This window comes from Elgaria multicarinata, chromosome 21 (assembly GCF_023053635.1).
Source record: "Elgaria multicarinata webbii isolate HBS135686 ecotype San Diego chromosome 21, rElgMul1.1.pri, whole genome shotgun sequence".
NCBI lineage: Eukaryota > Metazoa > Chordata > Lepidosauria > Squamata > Anguidae > Elgaria > Elgaria multicarinata.
The window spans coordinates 1917595-1930570 of NC_086191.1; the positions used below are offsets into that span (position 1 = coordinate 1917595).

The 12976-nt window shown below is 47.4% G+C and overlaps 1 protein-coding gene across 1 annotated transcript; it reads left to right on the top strand.

Annotated features, from left to right (window-relative positions):
• Window positions 1-1202: 1202 nt before the first annotated feature.
• Window positions 1203-12944, top strand: LY9 (lymphocyte antigen 9). The gene is made up of 4 exons (XM_063145846.1): window positions 1203-1274; window positions 7313-7648; window positions 10458-10727; window positions 12207-12944. Exons 1-4 carry the CDS (start codon window positions 1229-1231, stop codon window positions 12335-12337), a joined length of 783 nt encoding a protein of 260 aa, XP_063001916.1. The 5' UTR covers window positions 1203-1228; the 3' UTR covers window positions 12338-12944.
• Window positions 12945-12976: the final 32 nt, after the last annotated feature.

The window sequence follows — 12976 nt, forward strand, 5'->3', positions numbered from 1 at the left end:
TCACTTTGAAGTTTGTTTCTGTCTTCCAGGGTATTAGCTATCTCACCCAATTTGGTGTCATCTGCAAATTTGATAAGTGTTCCCTGCACCTCCTCGTCCAAATCATTAATAAAAATGTTGAAGAGCACTGGTGTTAGGATTGCACCCGAGGAAGCCTCCTCAGATGAGGAGGAGGCAAACTTACAAGAAGTAGAGGGTGTTGCCTCCCCCACAGCCGGACCAGAGACCAGTGCGCAGTCGGTAGGGAGTCATTCCATGGAAGAGAATGCAGGTCCCGTGGAGGAGCCACGGGCCAGTCAGTTGCTTCCTCTGCCTGTCGCTCCTGAGGCTGAGTCGGAGACGGAGGTGGTTCGACCACCCAGACCCCGCGAAAGGAGACGAAGGAGAAGGGCAGAACAAATGCAGGTGGTGAGGCAAAGCATGCGCCTGCAGAACAGGCAGGGAAAAGACGCTGAACTGTAGGAGGGGGTTGGGTCAAAAGGTGGAGGAATGAGGCACAGCTGGGATCTGGGTGGGGTCATGCTGGCAGGGTTTGAAAAGGGAGAATCTGACCGCTGGTCTGGTGTAGCAAACACCTTTCGTTCTTCCGGTTGCTACTGTGCCCCGACGCCTTGCCTCGTGACTGTGACTCTGGATTGCTGACCTGGACCAGCTTGATTGACTCCGCTTGAACGTGTATCCCTGGGATTCTGGATGACTGACTCGGCTCTTGATTTAGGACTGGACTGGACCTTCGCTTACTCTTGGCTCCTTGATGCCCACACCCTCTGTTTTGGTGCTTCGACCCAGACCGGTAGGCTTACGCTGCAGAACGTGCCTCTGGCTAAGAACTCTTGGACTCTGTTTAAAAGACTGGGCTGTTCTTAAAACAGCAGCAGCTCCCTCCTGCATTCTTGGCCAGAGATTTATGGCTGAGTAATTGACCATAAAACACTAAAGCAATAAAACCGTTTAGCGGAACGCTTGACTCGCGGCTGGTCACTGAAAACTGGGCCCAGGACTGACCCCTGCGGCACCCCACTCGTTGCGTCTCCCCAGTTTGAGAAGGTTCCATTGATAAGTACTCTAATACTGAGTAAACTAACTAACAGTAAACTACCACTGATGATCATGTGTCCTTCAAGAGGAAGCTGCAACAGGAAGGGGGAACTGAGGCTTTCTTGCCTTGTCACACAGCACAGCTTTGCTTGAGCCTGCAAAGTGGACAAGAAGGTCGAAAGAAAGAGTAATGATGTCGTGTCTCTGGATGGTGCTGCTGTGCCTTCTGCCAGCAGGTGAGTTTTGCCTTGGAAACCTGCAAACAGGAGAAACTGGGCAACCAGACCAGCCGGATCTCCTTAGCAATTTCCCTTTCCTTGCTGAGATCTCTCAACTGGCAGGTAGAGATGCTGAAACAGACAGGAAGAAGCCTTGTTTTTTGGGAGGGTGGGTGGGATTTCTCATGGCTCTCTGGCCCTTTCACGAAGATTCCACTTCTGCTACCTGCACCCAACACGGAGCGCACAGTCCAGCTGTGTCTGGTCCTGGTCTCTCTTATGGAACGGTCTCCATGTTACCATTTCTAGCGATACTGAAGGGGGGGGATCTTTTAAAATATGTGTAATGTTCACTCATGTACACTAGAATTTAAGAGAACCAAAATTAATATTTACATTTTTCCAGCTCAGATTTGTTACGAAAACAGCATTCCCAATTGTTTGCTTAGCTTTAGTAATTTAAGAGTGGGAAAGGTTAACTTTAAGAGGCAAATACTTCACTTCATGGCTTTTTTAATTTAGCATTTCTGCTGCTGGGAACTTCTCTCAATTCCTACATTTTAGTTTGTTTCTTCCTTTGTCCCAAACCTACAGAAAGCAAATCACTGTGTCTTTGTTGGCTCCAGAATAGGCTTTTATGTGCCTTTCTTGTGCCTTTCACTTTCACCCTAACCTTTTCACTTTCCAATGTTTAAATTATTTCTGTTTAGTTTTTTTAGTGCACTGGGGGATGAAGATTCAGCTCAAGTTGCCATATCGTTCATCCGACATCTCTGCACCCCCAGTGTGAAAAGTCTAGTCCAGCAATTTCACACTGGCACTTCACTAAGGACAAAATCATTAATGCTGCAGGGATTAATTCACGTAAAGCAAAAGGAAGGTTTGCTGATTTTAAATAGCTCTATGATGAATTGGAAGAGGACACTTACAATGCGTGCCTGGGAAGCAGTGTAATAGACTATATAGTGATCTCTCTGGTGCCATGAAGGGTAATATTAGAAAAAAAAAATGGTTGGGTCATATTATTTTAGTGATCATCTGTCTCTGGTTATTAATCATAAAATAGTAGAGTTGGAAGGGGCCTCTAAGGCCATCAAGTCCAACCCCCCACTCAATGTTAGACTTTTGTTTTGGTCCAGTTTGAACATCAGTGTAGCCACTTTCATAAAGGTCAGTTGAATGCTTAAATAGAAGACTCCTAACATGGACTATGGAGATGGATGGATGGATAGCACAAAGGCCATTACAAAATACATTATTATGTGGAACAAAAATATACAATACGACAATACAAAATACCAATAAAAGCAACCACACAGTAACACACCTTTACAAAAGGTCTATAGCAGACCATCTCCTTTACAGTCCACTGCAGACATCTTTTTTTAAAAAAATCTGTGCTGCTATTGCAAAGGTAGCAGCCTTATTTGTGATGAAATTACTATAATCTGCAAAGAAGACACAAATAATGTCAGCTGGGGTCCAGCTTGCTCTTGTTTTCAGAACATCTCCCAGAAAGTGGACCTGGGGTTCTTCATATTTGTTGTTTATTCGTTCAGTCGTTTCCGACTCTTCGTGACTTCATGGACCAGCCCACACCAGAGCTTTCTGTCGACTGTCACCACCCCCAGCTTCCCCAAGGTCAAGTCTGTCACCTCCAGAATATCATCCATCCATCTTGCCCTCGGTCGGCCCCTCTTCCTTTTGCCTTCCACTTTCCCTAGCATCAGCCTCTTCTCCAGGGTGTCCTGTCTTCTCATTATGTGGCCAAAGTACTTCAGTTTTGCCTTTAATACCATTCCCTCAAGTGAGCAGTCTGGCTTGATTTCCTGGAGTAGGGACTGGTTTGATCTTCTTGCAGTCCATGGCACTCTCAGGATTTTCCTCCAACACCACAGTTCAAAAGCATCTATCTTCCTTCACTCAGCCTTCCTTATGGTCCAGCTCTCGCAGCCATAGGTTACTACGGGGAATACCAGGCAATGCACTACATCCACTATTTCTTCAGAACTGCAGATACACAACTGCTGTGCATGGGGGGGGGGTGTGTCGGGGTCCCTTTATAAGGGAAGAGCGAGCATGAAGCTTTGCTAGTGGCCACGGGAACAGAAGCGGGGAGAGAAGGCAGCAAAGTGCCACGTTTTGCCCAAAGTGCTTGGGAAGCCTCTCTCGGTGGCTCTTCCCTGCTTCCACGGCTGGTGACTGCTCCTGTAGCAGAGCCGCCTGTGGACGACATACATGGAGAGCGAGAGGCAGCCAGGAGTTGGGAGCTGCCGAGCGCTGCACGCCTCTGCCTCTGCCGCTGCTGCTGCTGCTGGCAACTTGGGAGAGAGGGAACGAGCCCTGCCTTCCTCAGCAAACCTCATTAGGAGCATCAGCATCACACAGGGAAATCGCATTTCCTGACCATCGCTTCTCCGCCCCCACTTCCGTACCTCATTACTTCTTCTTATTCCCCAATGGGAAAGAGGAAGTAAACAAAGACCACGTGGCCCATTCGGGGGCTGATTTTTTTTATCACTTGGCTTTTCCTGCACATAGCAGGAGATAGTGGTATATTCTGGTGGTGGTGTTTTTTAAAAAGTCACATTTTAGGGGTTCTATTTTGTGATGGAAAAACAAGTAGAAGGCAAAGGCGTCTAAAGGGCCTGCACACATCTGTAAGTGGGCAATAGCGAGCGTGCAATAAAACACTCTACTGATGAACCTTTATATCACTCATGAAGCCATCACCAAAACATGGGTCTGGCTGTGCTTTGTACCAATCCGTGGTTCCTTCGTTCGTTCGTTCATTCTCTCTCTCTCTGAGCAACATCAGACAAGCATTTTATTTCATGCTCATTAGTGGGCACTCACAGATTTTCGTGAGTCCCTCTCAAAATGACGTTTCCCTCCCACCCCATATAGCTTTCTTTGAGCCACAAAAAAATACCCCAGTAAGTCTGATAAGATGGGAGTTGCCACTGAGCTCCATCACGCGTACCTCCCCCCCACCCACCCACCCCCAGTCTGTACCCATGATTTAGACCTCCATTTCTTTAGCATGGCAAGTGCTGGGCCCTTTCACGCTGGTAGCTATACCGGGGACCTCTCTTTTCACTTGTTTGCTCTGCTGCTATTGATCCCACCCCGCCCCTTCTCCTTCCCTCTCCCCTTCATTGGTTCTTGTCAGCTGATGGACGTGGGAGCCTTTCCCCCCACCTCCCTCTAGCTTTGTTGTCTAGCATGTTGCTGATTCAATTAGGGTGACCATATTTGGGAAACCAAAAAAGAGGACACCTAGTGTGTGTGGGTGGGTGGGGGGGAAGCAGCTTTCTGAGTCCTGCAGAAACTACGTTATTCCCCCGCCACCTTAAAGAACCCGATTGGAGTGGAGGAGGGGAAAGGATTTCATTCTGCACCACCACCATCCACTCCAATTGGGGCCTTTTCTATAATGTCCACGAATGACCCACTTTCCCCTTTAAGACCTCAATTGGAGCTCGGGGTGGGGGAATGATGTGCCTCAAGAAAGCATGTCATTCCCTCCTGCCATGCTAATGGCAGCCTTAAAGGGGAAGGTGTGTCATTCCAGGACATTATTGAAAATTATAGAAAATCCCCCCTGACACCATGGAAAGAACAAAAACCAGGACAAATCTGGGGAAATCCTGACAGTTGGTCACCCTAATTCAATGTTTAATCGTCTGGGTGCCATTTCTGCAGGGAAGGAGGGTGGGGGTTGGAGCAGCAAAAGCCCATTCCACCAGCTCAGTTCCTTCAACACAGTGTGCTGGAGGAGGAGAACTGCCCGGCCCTCCTCTTTCGTCAGCAAGCACACGTTCAAAGCACACACTCCCAACAAAGGGGGGGGGGGAAGCAAGGATGTGGGTGGAAGGGCGCTTTAATCTCACGACTTTTCCCGCTCCAGAATAAGATGGAAAATGGAGGGGAAGAGGTGAAATGAGTGCAGGACAAGGACGTCATGTGAGTCCTTGCAAAAACACATACTGGGCATGGCGAGAGTGCAATAAATCACTGGTGTGAAGGAGCTCTATATCTCATATTGTTTACGTTATATACCATATTTCTTCGATTGTAAGACACCATCGATTGTAAGACGCACACTAATTTCAGTACCACCAACAGAAAAAAAAACCACCCTAAGACACACCCACGATTCTAAGACGCACCCTGTTTTTAGAGATGTTTATATGGGGGAAAAAGTGTGTCTTAGAATCGAAGAAATAGGGTATGTATTTCCTTTATCTATACCTGGCAAATACATTCAGAAAATCATTGTATTGGGGAGGGGGGCGCTCCACCATGACTATCTTGGTAAAGGATGCAACTTCCAGTTAAAGATGGAAGATTTGGTTTCCCAGATCTTGCTTTATATCACCATGAGCTCCATCACACCAGCAGTTTAATGCACTGTCTTGCCATGCCTGGTATCTGATTTTGCAGCCTGTGCGGTTACAGCGGTGGAGCCAGGTAAGGGGGCATTGGGGAGGGGGGCTTACCTGCATCCCCCGTGGTCTGGCGGCGGCTTCAACTGAGGCCCAGGCCTCAAAGTGGAAACAGGCCGCCTCAGTTGAGCGGAAACGGGCCTCAGTTTAAGCTGCCGCTGGACCGCGACGGACGCAGGTAAGTGGGGGGAGGGGGGCTTACCTGGCCCCACTGCTGCAGTCCGTTTGGGAGCCCTGTGCACAGCCCTAGTTATATGTAGGGTAGGGTGACCATCTGAAAAGGAGGACAGGACTCCTGTATCTTTAACAGTTGTATCAAAAAGAGAATTTCAGCAGGTGTCATTTGTATATATGGGGAACCTGGTGAAATTTCCTCTTTCTCACAACCGTTAAAGCTGCAGGTGCCCTGCCCTCTTTTAAATCTGGTCACGGTATAGCTGCAGTATAGCTCCTGCAGCTTTAACTGTTTATTTATTACATTTATATACCGCCTCCATAGCTGGAGTTCTCTGGGCGGTTTACAGAAATTCTAAAATTGAGATAAAAACGAGTATACAAAATTTAAAATTCTAAAACGCAGAACAAACATACATAAAGCATTAAAAACTGTTAAAAATAAACATGTGAGTGATTAAGATGTGCTGCCATATGCCTTGTGATGAAGAGGAAATTTCACCAGGTGTGATATGCATACAAATGACACCTGCTGAAATTCCCTTTTCTATGCAACTGTTAAAGATACAGGAGCCCTGTCCTCCTTTGCATATGGTCACCCTAATGTAGGGCTGCCTTTGAAAATGGTCCAGAAACTTCAGCTGGTACAAAACAGGGAAGCAGGTTTACTAACAGGGACTGGCCAATGAGACCACGTCACGCCAGTCCATTTCCAACTTCATTGACTGCTAGTCCAGGTCCAGGCCCAATTCAAAGTGCTGGTATTGACATTTAAAGCCCTAAACGGCTTGGGACCAGGCTATCTGAAGGAACACTTCCTCCCATGTGTACCTGCCCAGACCCTAAGGTCATCCTCAGGGTCCTTCTCCGTGAGCCCCTGCCAAAGGAAGTGAGGCAGGTGGCTACCAGGAGCAGGGCCTTCTCTGCTGTGGCTCCCCGACTGTGGAATGAGCTCCCTAAGGAGGTTCGCTTGGCACCTACGTTATATTTTTTTAGACGCCAGGTGAAGACCTTTTTATTCTCCCAGCATTTTAACAGTCTATAAATTAATTTTAACTTCGCTGTTTTAAATTTGTATTTATGCACTGCTGCTGATTTTATCTGGGTTGTGATTTTATATTGTATTTTATATCATGTTTTTATACTATTTGTTTTATACTTTGAATGGTTTAGTTTTTGTCAACCGCCCAGAGAGCTTCGGCTATTGGGCGGTATAGAAATGCAATCAATCAATATCTCTTTAGCCTGTTAGCTATATGTGGCAGGAGCAAGTGACAGACCAGCTCAAGAGACTGGGGGAAATTGTGTCCTTTCTCCTGTGCACACAGGAAGTTTTTCAGGGAATTTGAGGTCCCAACATGGGTCATTGTGACAGTGTGGTGCGACTGTGACGCTCTCCTGACGCTTTCTTCTGCCTTCTTCTTGACCACACAGATACCTCTGGAGAAGAAACGGCGGAGGAAGCCCGGGGAGTCCTGGGAGGCTCTGTCACTTTCCAGCTGAAGACGGCCGAACAATCCACACACATTTTCTGGCTTACAAATAGTAGAAGCGACAGTTTTGATACTTTTGCTGTTCTGTCACCCAGAAAGCCATGCGAACTCCAGACGCTCCATCCAGCATTTCGTGGGCGACTGAACGTCTCTGAGGACTGCAAGAAGTTACAAGTCAGTCATCTCGTTCAAGACGACTCCGGCACATACAGGGCACAAATACAGATAAGTCCAGAAGAAGACCCATTAAGGATGACCTTTGGCCTGCAGGTTTATAGTAAGTATGATTCCACCTTTTCATTATGTTTGTGGTGGGAGCTTTCCTCCTTTCCCCACTAAGACACCAAGGACTGTTCAAAAGAAGGACTGTCTCTGCACTCCCACAGTAAGCTCTGGGCCACCTCAAATCACCCACCCACACATCCAGGAGAATGTCATCCACCAGGCCCAAAGCTTTCTGTACAGACTAGGGTAACCATATGAAAAGGAGGACCGGGCTCCTGTATCTTTAGCAGTTGCATAGAAAGGGGGATTTCAGCAGGTGTCATTTGTACGCATGAAGCACCTGGTGAAATTATCTCTTCATCACCACAGTTAAAGCTGCAGAAACCCTGCTCTATTGACCAGATACAAAATTGGACAGGGCTCCTGTAGCTTTAACTGTTGTGATGAAGAGGGGATTTCGCCAGGTGCTGCCTGAAAACGAATGACACCTGCTGAAATTGCCTTTTCTATGTAACTGTTAAAGATGCAAGAGCCCTGCCCTCATTTTCATATGGTCACACTAGAACAGACCATCACATAGGCAGAACTCAGCACATGTGGTTTTGAATCCTCTGAAATGGGAGACTTTCCCTTCGCTCCTTTTGGGGCTGGAGTGGAGCCTTTTATTCCAGTCCTGTTCTGGCACAGCCTTCAGCTTTAGGAATCTGGGGGCAAGTGTGCACCCCATGACCTCCCATGGCTCTACTACATCACTTCCCATCTTTTCCCACAATCCGCTCATCCTGTAGAGGGGGGCAAGAGCTAGAATGGTGGTTTGGCCTGATACGCATGTGGGCTATCCCTGTGGGCTATCTCCTGGCTGGGCTAATTGGGCTTTGTGTGCGAAGAAAGATCAAGCACCCTCATTAGGGAGAATGGGGATAAAAGGCTGATTGGAATAAGTTGGGTTAGGTCTTCAGCCTGGAGGTGATGGACGTCTGAAGCTGCCCAGTCTGGGAGCTTAAGGGAAGTTAGAGAGTTATTGTTTTCAGAGGCTGGTTTTCCAAAAGGCAAGTTTTGTCGCTAGTCGACCGGGATGGGAGGGGGTCTAGGGGAGAGACTGCCTGTTTCTTTTTAGATGGACTTATGGGTGGTTTGGCCTGATACGCATCTACCTCATTTTTTCCCCTCTCCCCTTTCTCCTCCTTTTCCTTATATTTACTATTTGTGTAGCTGCTACCAACCAAGTCTTCATTTAATCATTGTTTTTATGCATTAAAGCTTTTATCTTGGTTTACTTGAGTGTCTGTGTGCCTTTGTTCCAGAAATATACCGGTCACGTAGTACAGAGCATTGAGGGGGGACCCGGGGGGAACACCCTGGAGTAGACCCTTGGGAAAGACTGATTGACTCAGTCTTCCTCTACATGGTGGGGAAGAAGAGGAAGCCTGAGTCAATTAGTCCTTCCCAAGGGTCCACTCAGGGGTGCTCCCCCCGGGTTCCCCCCCAATACTCCGTACTACAGGACTGGTATATTTTTGGAACAAAGGCACACAGACTCTCAAGTTAACCAAGATAAAAGTTTAATGCATAAGCACAATTACTAAATAAAAACTTGGTTGGTAGCAGCTACAAAGATAGCAAATATAAGGGGAATAATGGGAAAGGGGAGAGGGGAAGAAATGAGGTAAATGTGTATCAGGCAAAATCACCCATAAGTCCATCTAAAAAGAAACAGGCAGTCTCTCCCCTAGACCCCCTCCCATCCCGGTCGACTAGCGACAAAACTTGCCTTTTGGAAAACCAGCCTCTGAAAACAATAACACTCTAACTTCCCTTAAGCTCCCGGACCGGGCAGCTTCAGACGTCCATTGCCTTAGGCTGATATACCAACTGTGCCCTTATCTGGACAGTGATAGCCTAGCTACAGTTATCCATGCTCTGATAACCTCTCGTTTGGATTACTGCAATGCGTTATACGTGGGGCTGCCTTTGAAAACGGTCCGGAAGCTTCAGCTGGTACAAAACAGGGCAGCCCGTTTACTAACAGGGACTGACCGGCGAGATCACATTACGCCAGTCCTTTTACAACTTCATTGGCTGCCAGTCCAGGTCCGGGCCTGATTCAAAGTGCTGGTATTGACATTTAAAGCCCTAAACGGTTTGGGGCCAGGTTATTTGAAGGAACGCCTCCTCCCATATGTACCTGCCCGGACCTTAAGATCATCTACAGGGGTCCTTCTCCGTGAGCCCCTGCCAGAGGAAGTGAGGCCGGTGGCTACCAGGAGGAGGGCTTTCTCCGCTGTGGCACCCCGGTTGTGGAATGAGCTCCCCAGAGAGGTCCGCCTGGTGCCTACACTGTACTCCTTTCGTCGCCAGCTGAAGACCTTTTTATTCACTCAGTATTTTAACACTTAATTTTAACTTAAATTTAAATTATACTGTTTTAACTCTGTATTTTAACCTTATATCAATTTTGCTGCGTGGTTTTATCCTGGTTGTGCTTTTTATATTGTATTTTGTATTTGTATTTTTAACTTGTTGATTGTTTTATGATGGTTTTAATTTTTGTGAACCGCCCAGAGAGCTTCGGCTATTGGGCGGTATAAAAATGTAATAAATAAATAAATAAGAATGGGGGAAGCTTTTGCCAGAAAACCCCCCATTTTTGCTCCCACACACCACATTCTACACTTAGAGAACCATGGGAGATGGGACAAAAATGCCCTCCGTTCTCTGAAATATAAAAGAAGCCACACATGTTATCCTCTCTCTGCTCTAAGCCAAAGCTTTCCTTATATCCCTGCGGCTGCTTTTCCGTCACTTTTCCTTGCTTTGTTATCTGTCTCATTTGCCTAATTAGCACCCTTTCGTATGTTCAGAGCGTTTGTCTGAGGCGGACCTGACCGTCCGCTGTGACAGAGGTGGGAATGGAACTCTGCTGCGGCTGAACTGCTCCGCAGGGCCCTGGGAAGACGGCATGGAATTCAGCTGGAACTCAACCAGCGAGAGTGACCTTGGCCCCTCCGGGAGATCCCTTTCCATCTGGTACAACTCAGAGGACCCCGATCGGAACGTCACCTGCACAGCACAGAACCCCGTTGGCAGCGCGTCCAGGACAGTGTCCTTGAAGCAATGTTGGAATGGTGGGGGTAAGCTTTTTCTCTCCTTGAAAGAGACCTAGGAAGGCGGCTCTCCCCTCTCTCTAGGCAGAGGCAATGCTGCCCCTGTTTTTAAGCTAATACAATACCTGAAGAAACAAACTTCAAAGTGATCTTGATAGGCTGGAGAGCTGGGCTGAAAACAACAGAATGAAATTTAATAGGGATAAATGCCAAGTTCTACATTTAGGAAATAGAAACCAAATGCACAGTTACAAGATGGGAGACACTTGGCTCAGCAATACTACAAACGAGAAGGATCTTGGAATTGTTGTAGATCGAAAGCTGAATATGAGCCAACAGTGCAATATGGCTGCAAAAAAGGCAAATGCTATTTTGGGCTGCATTAATAGAAGTATAGCTTCCAAATCACGTGAGGTACTGGTTCCTCTCTATTCAGCCCTGGTTAGGCCTCGTCTAGAGTATTGCGTCCAGTTCTGGGCTTCACAATTCAAGAAGGGCGCAGACAAGCTGGAGCGTGTTCAGAGGAGGGCAACCAGGATGATCAGGGGTCTGGAAACAAAGCCCTATGAAGAGAGACTGAAAGAACTGGGCAAGTTTAGCCTGAAGAAGAGAAGATTGAGGGGAGACATGATAGCACTCTTCAAAGACTTAAAAGGTTGTCACACAGAGGAGGGCCAGGATCTCTTCTCGATCCTCCCAGAGTGCAGGACACGGAATAATGGGCTCAAGTTAAAGGAAGCCAGATTCCAGCTGGACATCAGGAAAAACTTCCTGATTGTTAGAGCAGTATGACAATGGAATCAGTTACCTAGGGAGGTGGTGGGCTCTCCCACACTAGAGGCCTTCAAGAGGCAGCTGGACAAGCATCTGTCAGGGATGCTTTAGGGTGGATTCCTGCATTGAGCAGGGGGGTTGGACTCGATGGCCTTGTAGGCCTCTTCCAACTCTACGATTCTATGATGGCAGATGAAGTTCTGAGGGGGGTTGGCTGGGAGATCAGAGAGCCCCAGAGAAGACAGAAACAGCCACGCTGGCTTGTGTAACAGAGGCTTTGCTGCGGGGACGATGCTTGAACATCAAGGCCAAATACATTCCACACCTACAAAAATTCAGCAACTAGTATGAATGATGGAAATAAAGCATAATTGTATATCGCTGCAGATTACAGTTGCTCAATTTATTCTGCCCCTTCTGACCGGCAGAGGTGGCTCTCCACGGTCCTTCCCAGCTTGACTACCTGCAGTTCTTCTCACTAAAGGTGTTGGGGATTGAAGCCGACCCCTCCCCAAGCTAAGGCAGAGGCCTTCCCCATCTCTGTTCCTCTAGATCCATCAGGACTGGACCAGTTCCGGCTCCAGGCCTCAGATGTGATCGAGAGCAGGTTTTCTTTGAAAAGACTATGCACTGAACCAAGCATTGAGAGAAAATACCCTTGGGGATTCAAAAATGTACTTTGCAAGCAGATGGTTCTTGCAATGGCTGAAATGTGTTATTTCTCTTTTAAAGGTGCCGGTGTGAGCGCCCCCCACGGCCAACTTTCAGAAACGCTCATCGGAGTTACAGTCGCCACACTGATGGTTGCAAAAGTGAGCATCAGTGCCTGTGTTTTTGCCAAGTGGCCTTGCTGCACCAAGTAGGGAGAGATTCCAGAGAAGTTGGCGTCTTTCGCTTGCAAAGAGAGAAGTAGGTACAATGCGCTTAGCAGGAGCCGAGCAAACAGAGAAGTTCCTGCACCAGCAGCACCAGCCGCCACGCCCTTCCCGATGCTTCTTCGCACAAGCCAATCACTGCTGAAGTGTCCGCTGGCCTCCAAGAGCCATTTTCAGCTCCGGACATTGAGTGGCCCCAAACCCTCTGCGGGTTTACCAAGGGGGGGACACTTTGTTTGACGATTGCATGGGTCTAACGCCAAATACCAACATCTCTGCGAGGAGCCATAAGCAGGCTAACATTTGATGTGTCTGCAATTGAGGGCTGTGTGTGTGATTGTGCAAGGGCGTAGAAATATGTCGTAAGAACATTTTACTTCTTGCAGAATTCAAACCCTCTTTTTAGGCTGCAGTCCTGAATACACTTACTCTGGAGTAAGACCCATTGAAAGCAGTGGGATGTCGTTCGAGTAATTGTGCACAGGATTGTTATTATTTCAAGATAGTTGAATTCTATAAGGTTATTCCTGTTTAAGTGTGTGTGTTTTAAAAAAAATCTAAATTGTGTGAATAAATCCCCCAAAGTGCTTTTAAACTGGGACTGTACCACAATAATAATAATGTAAC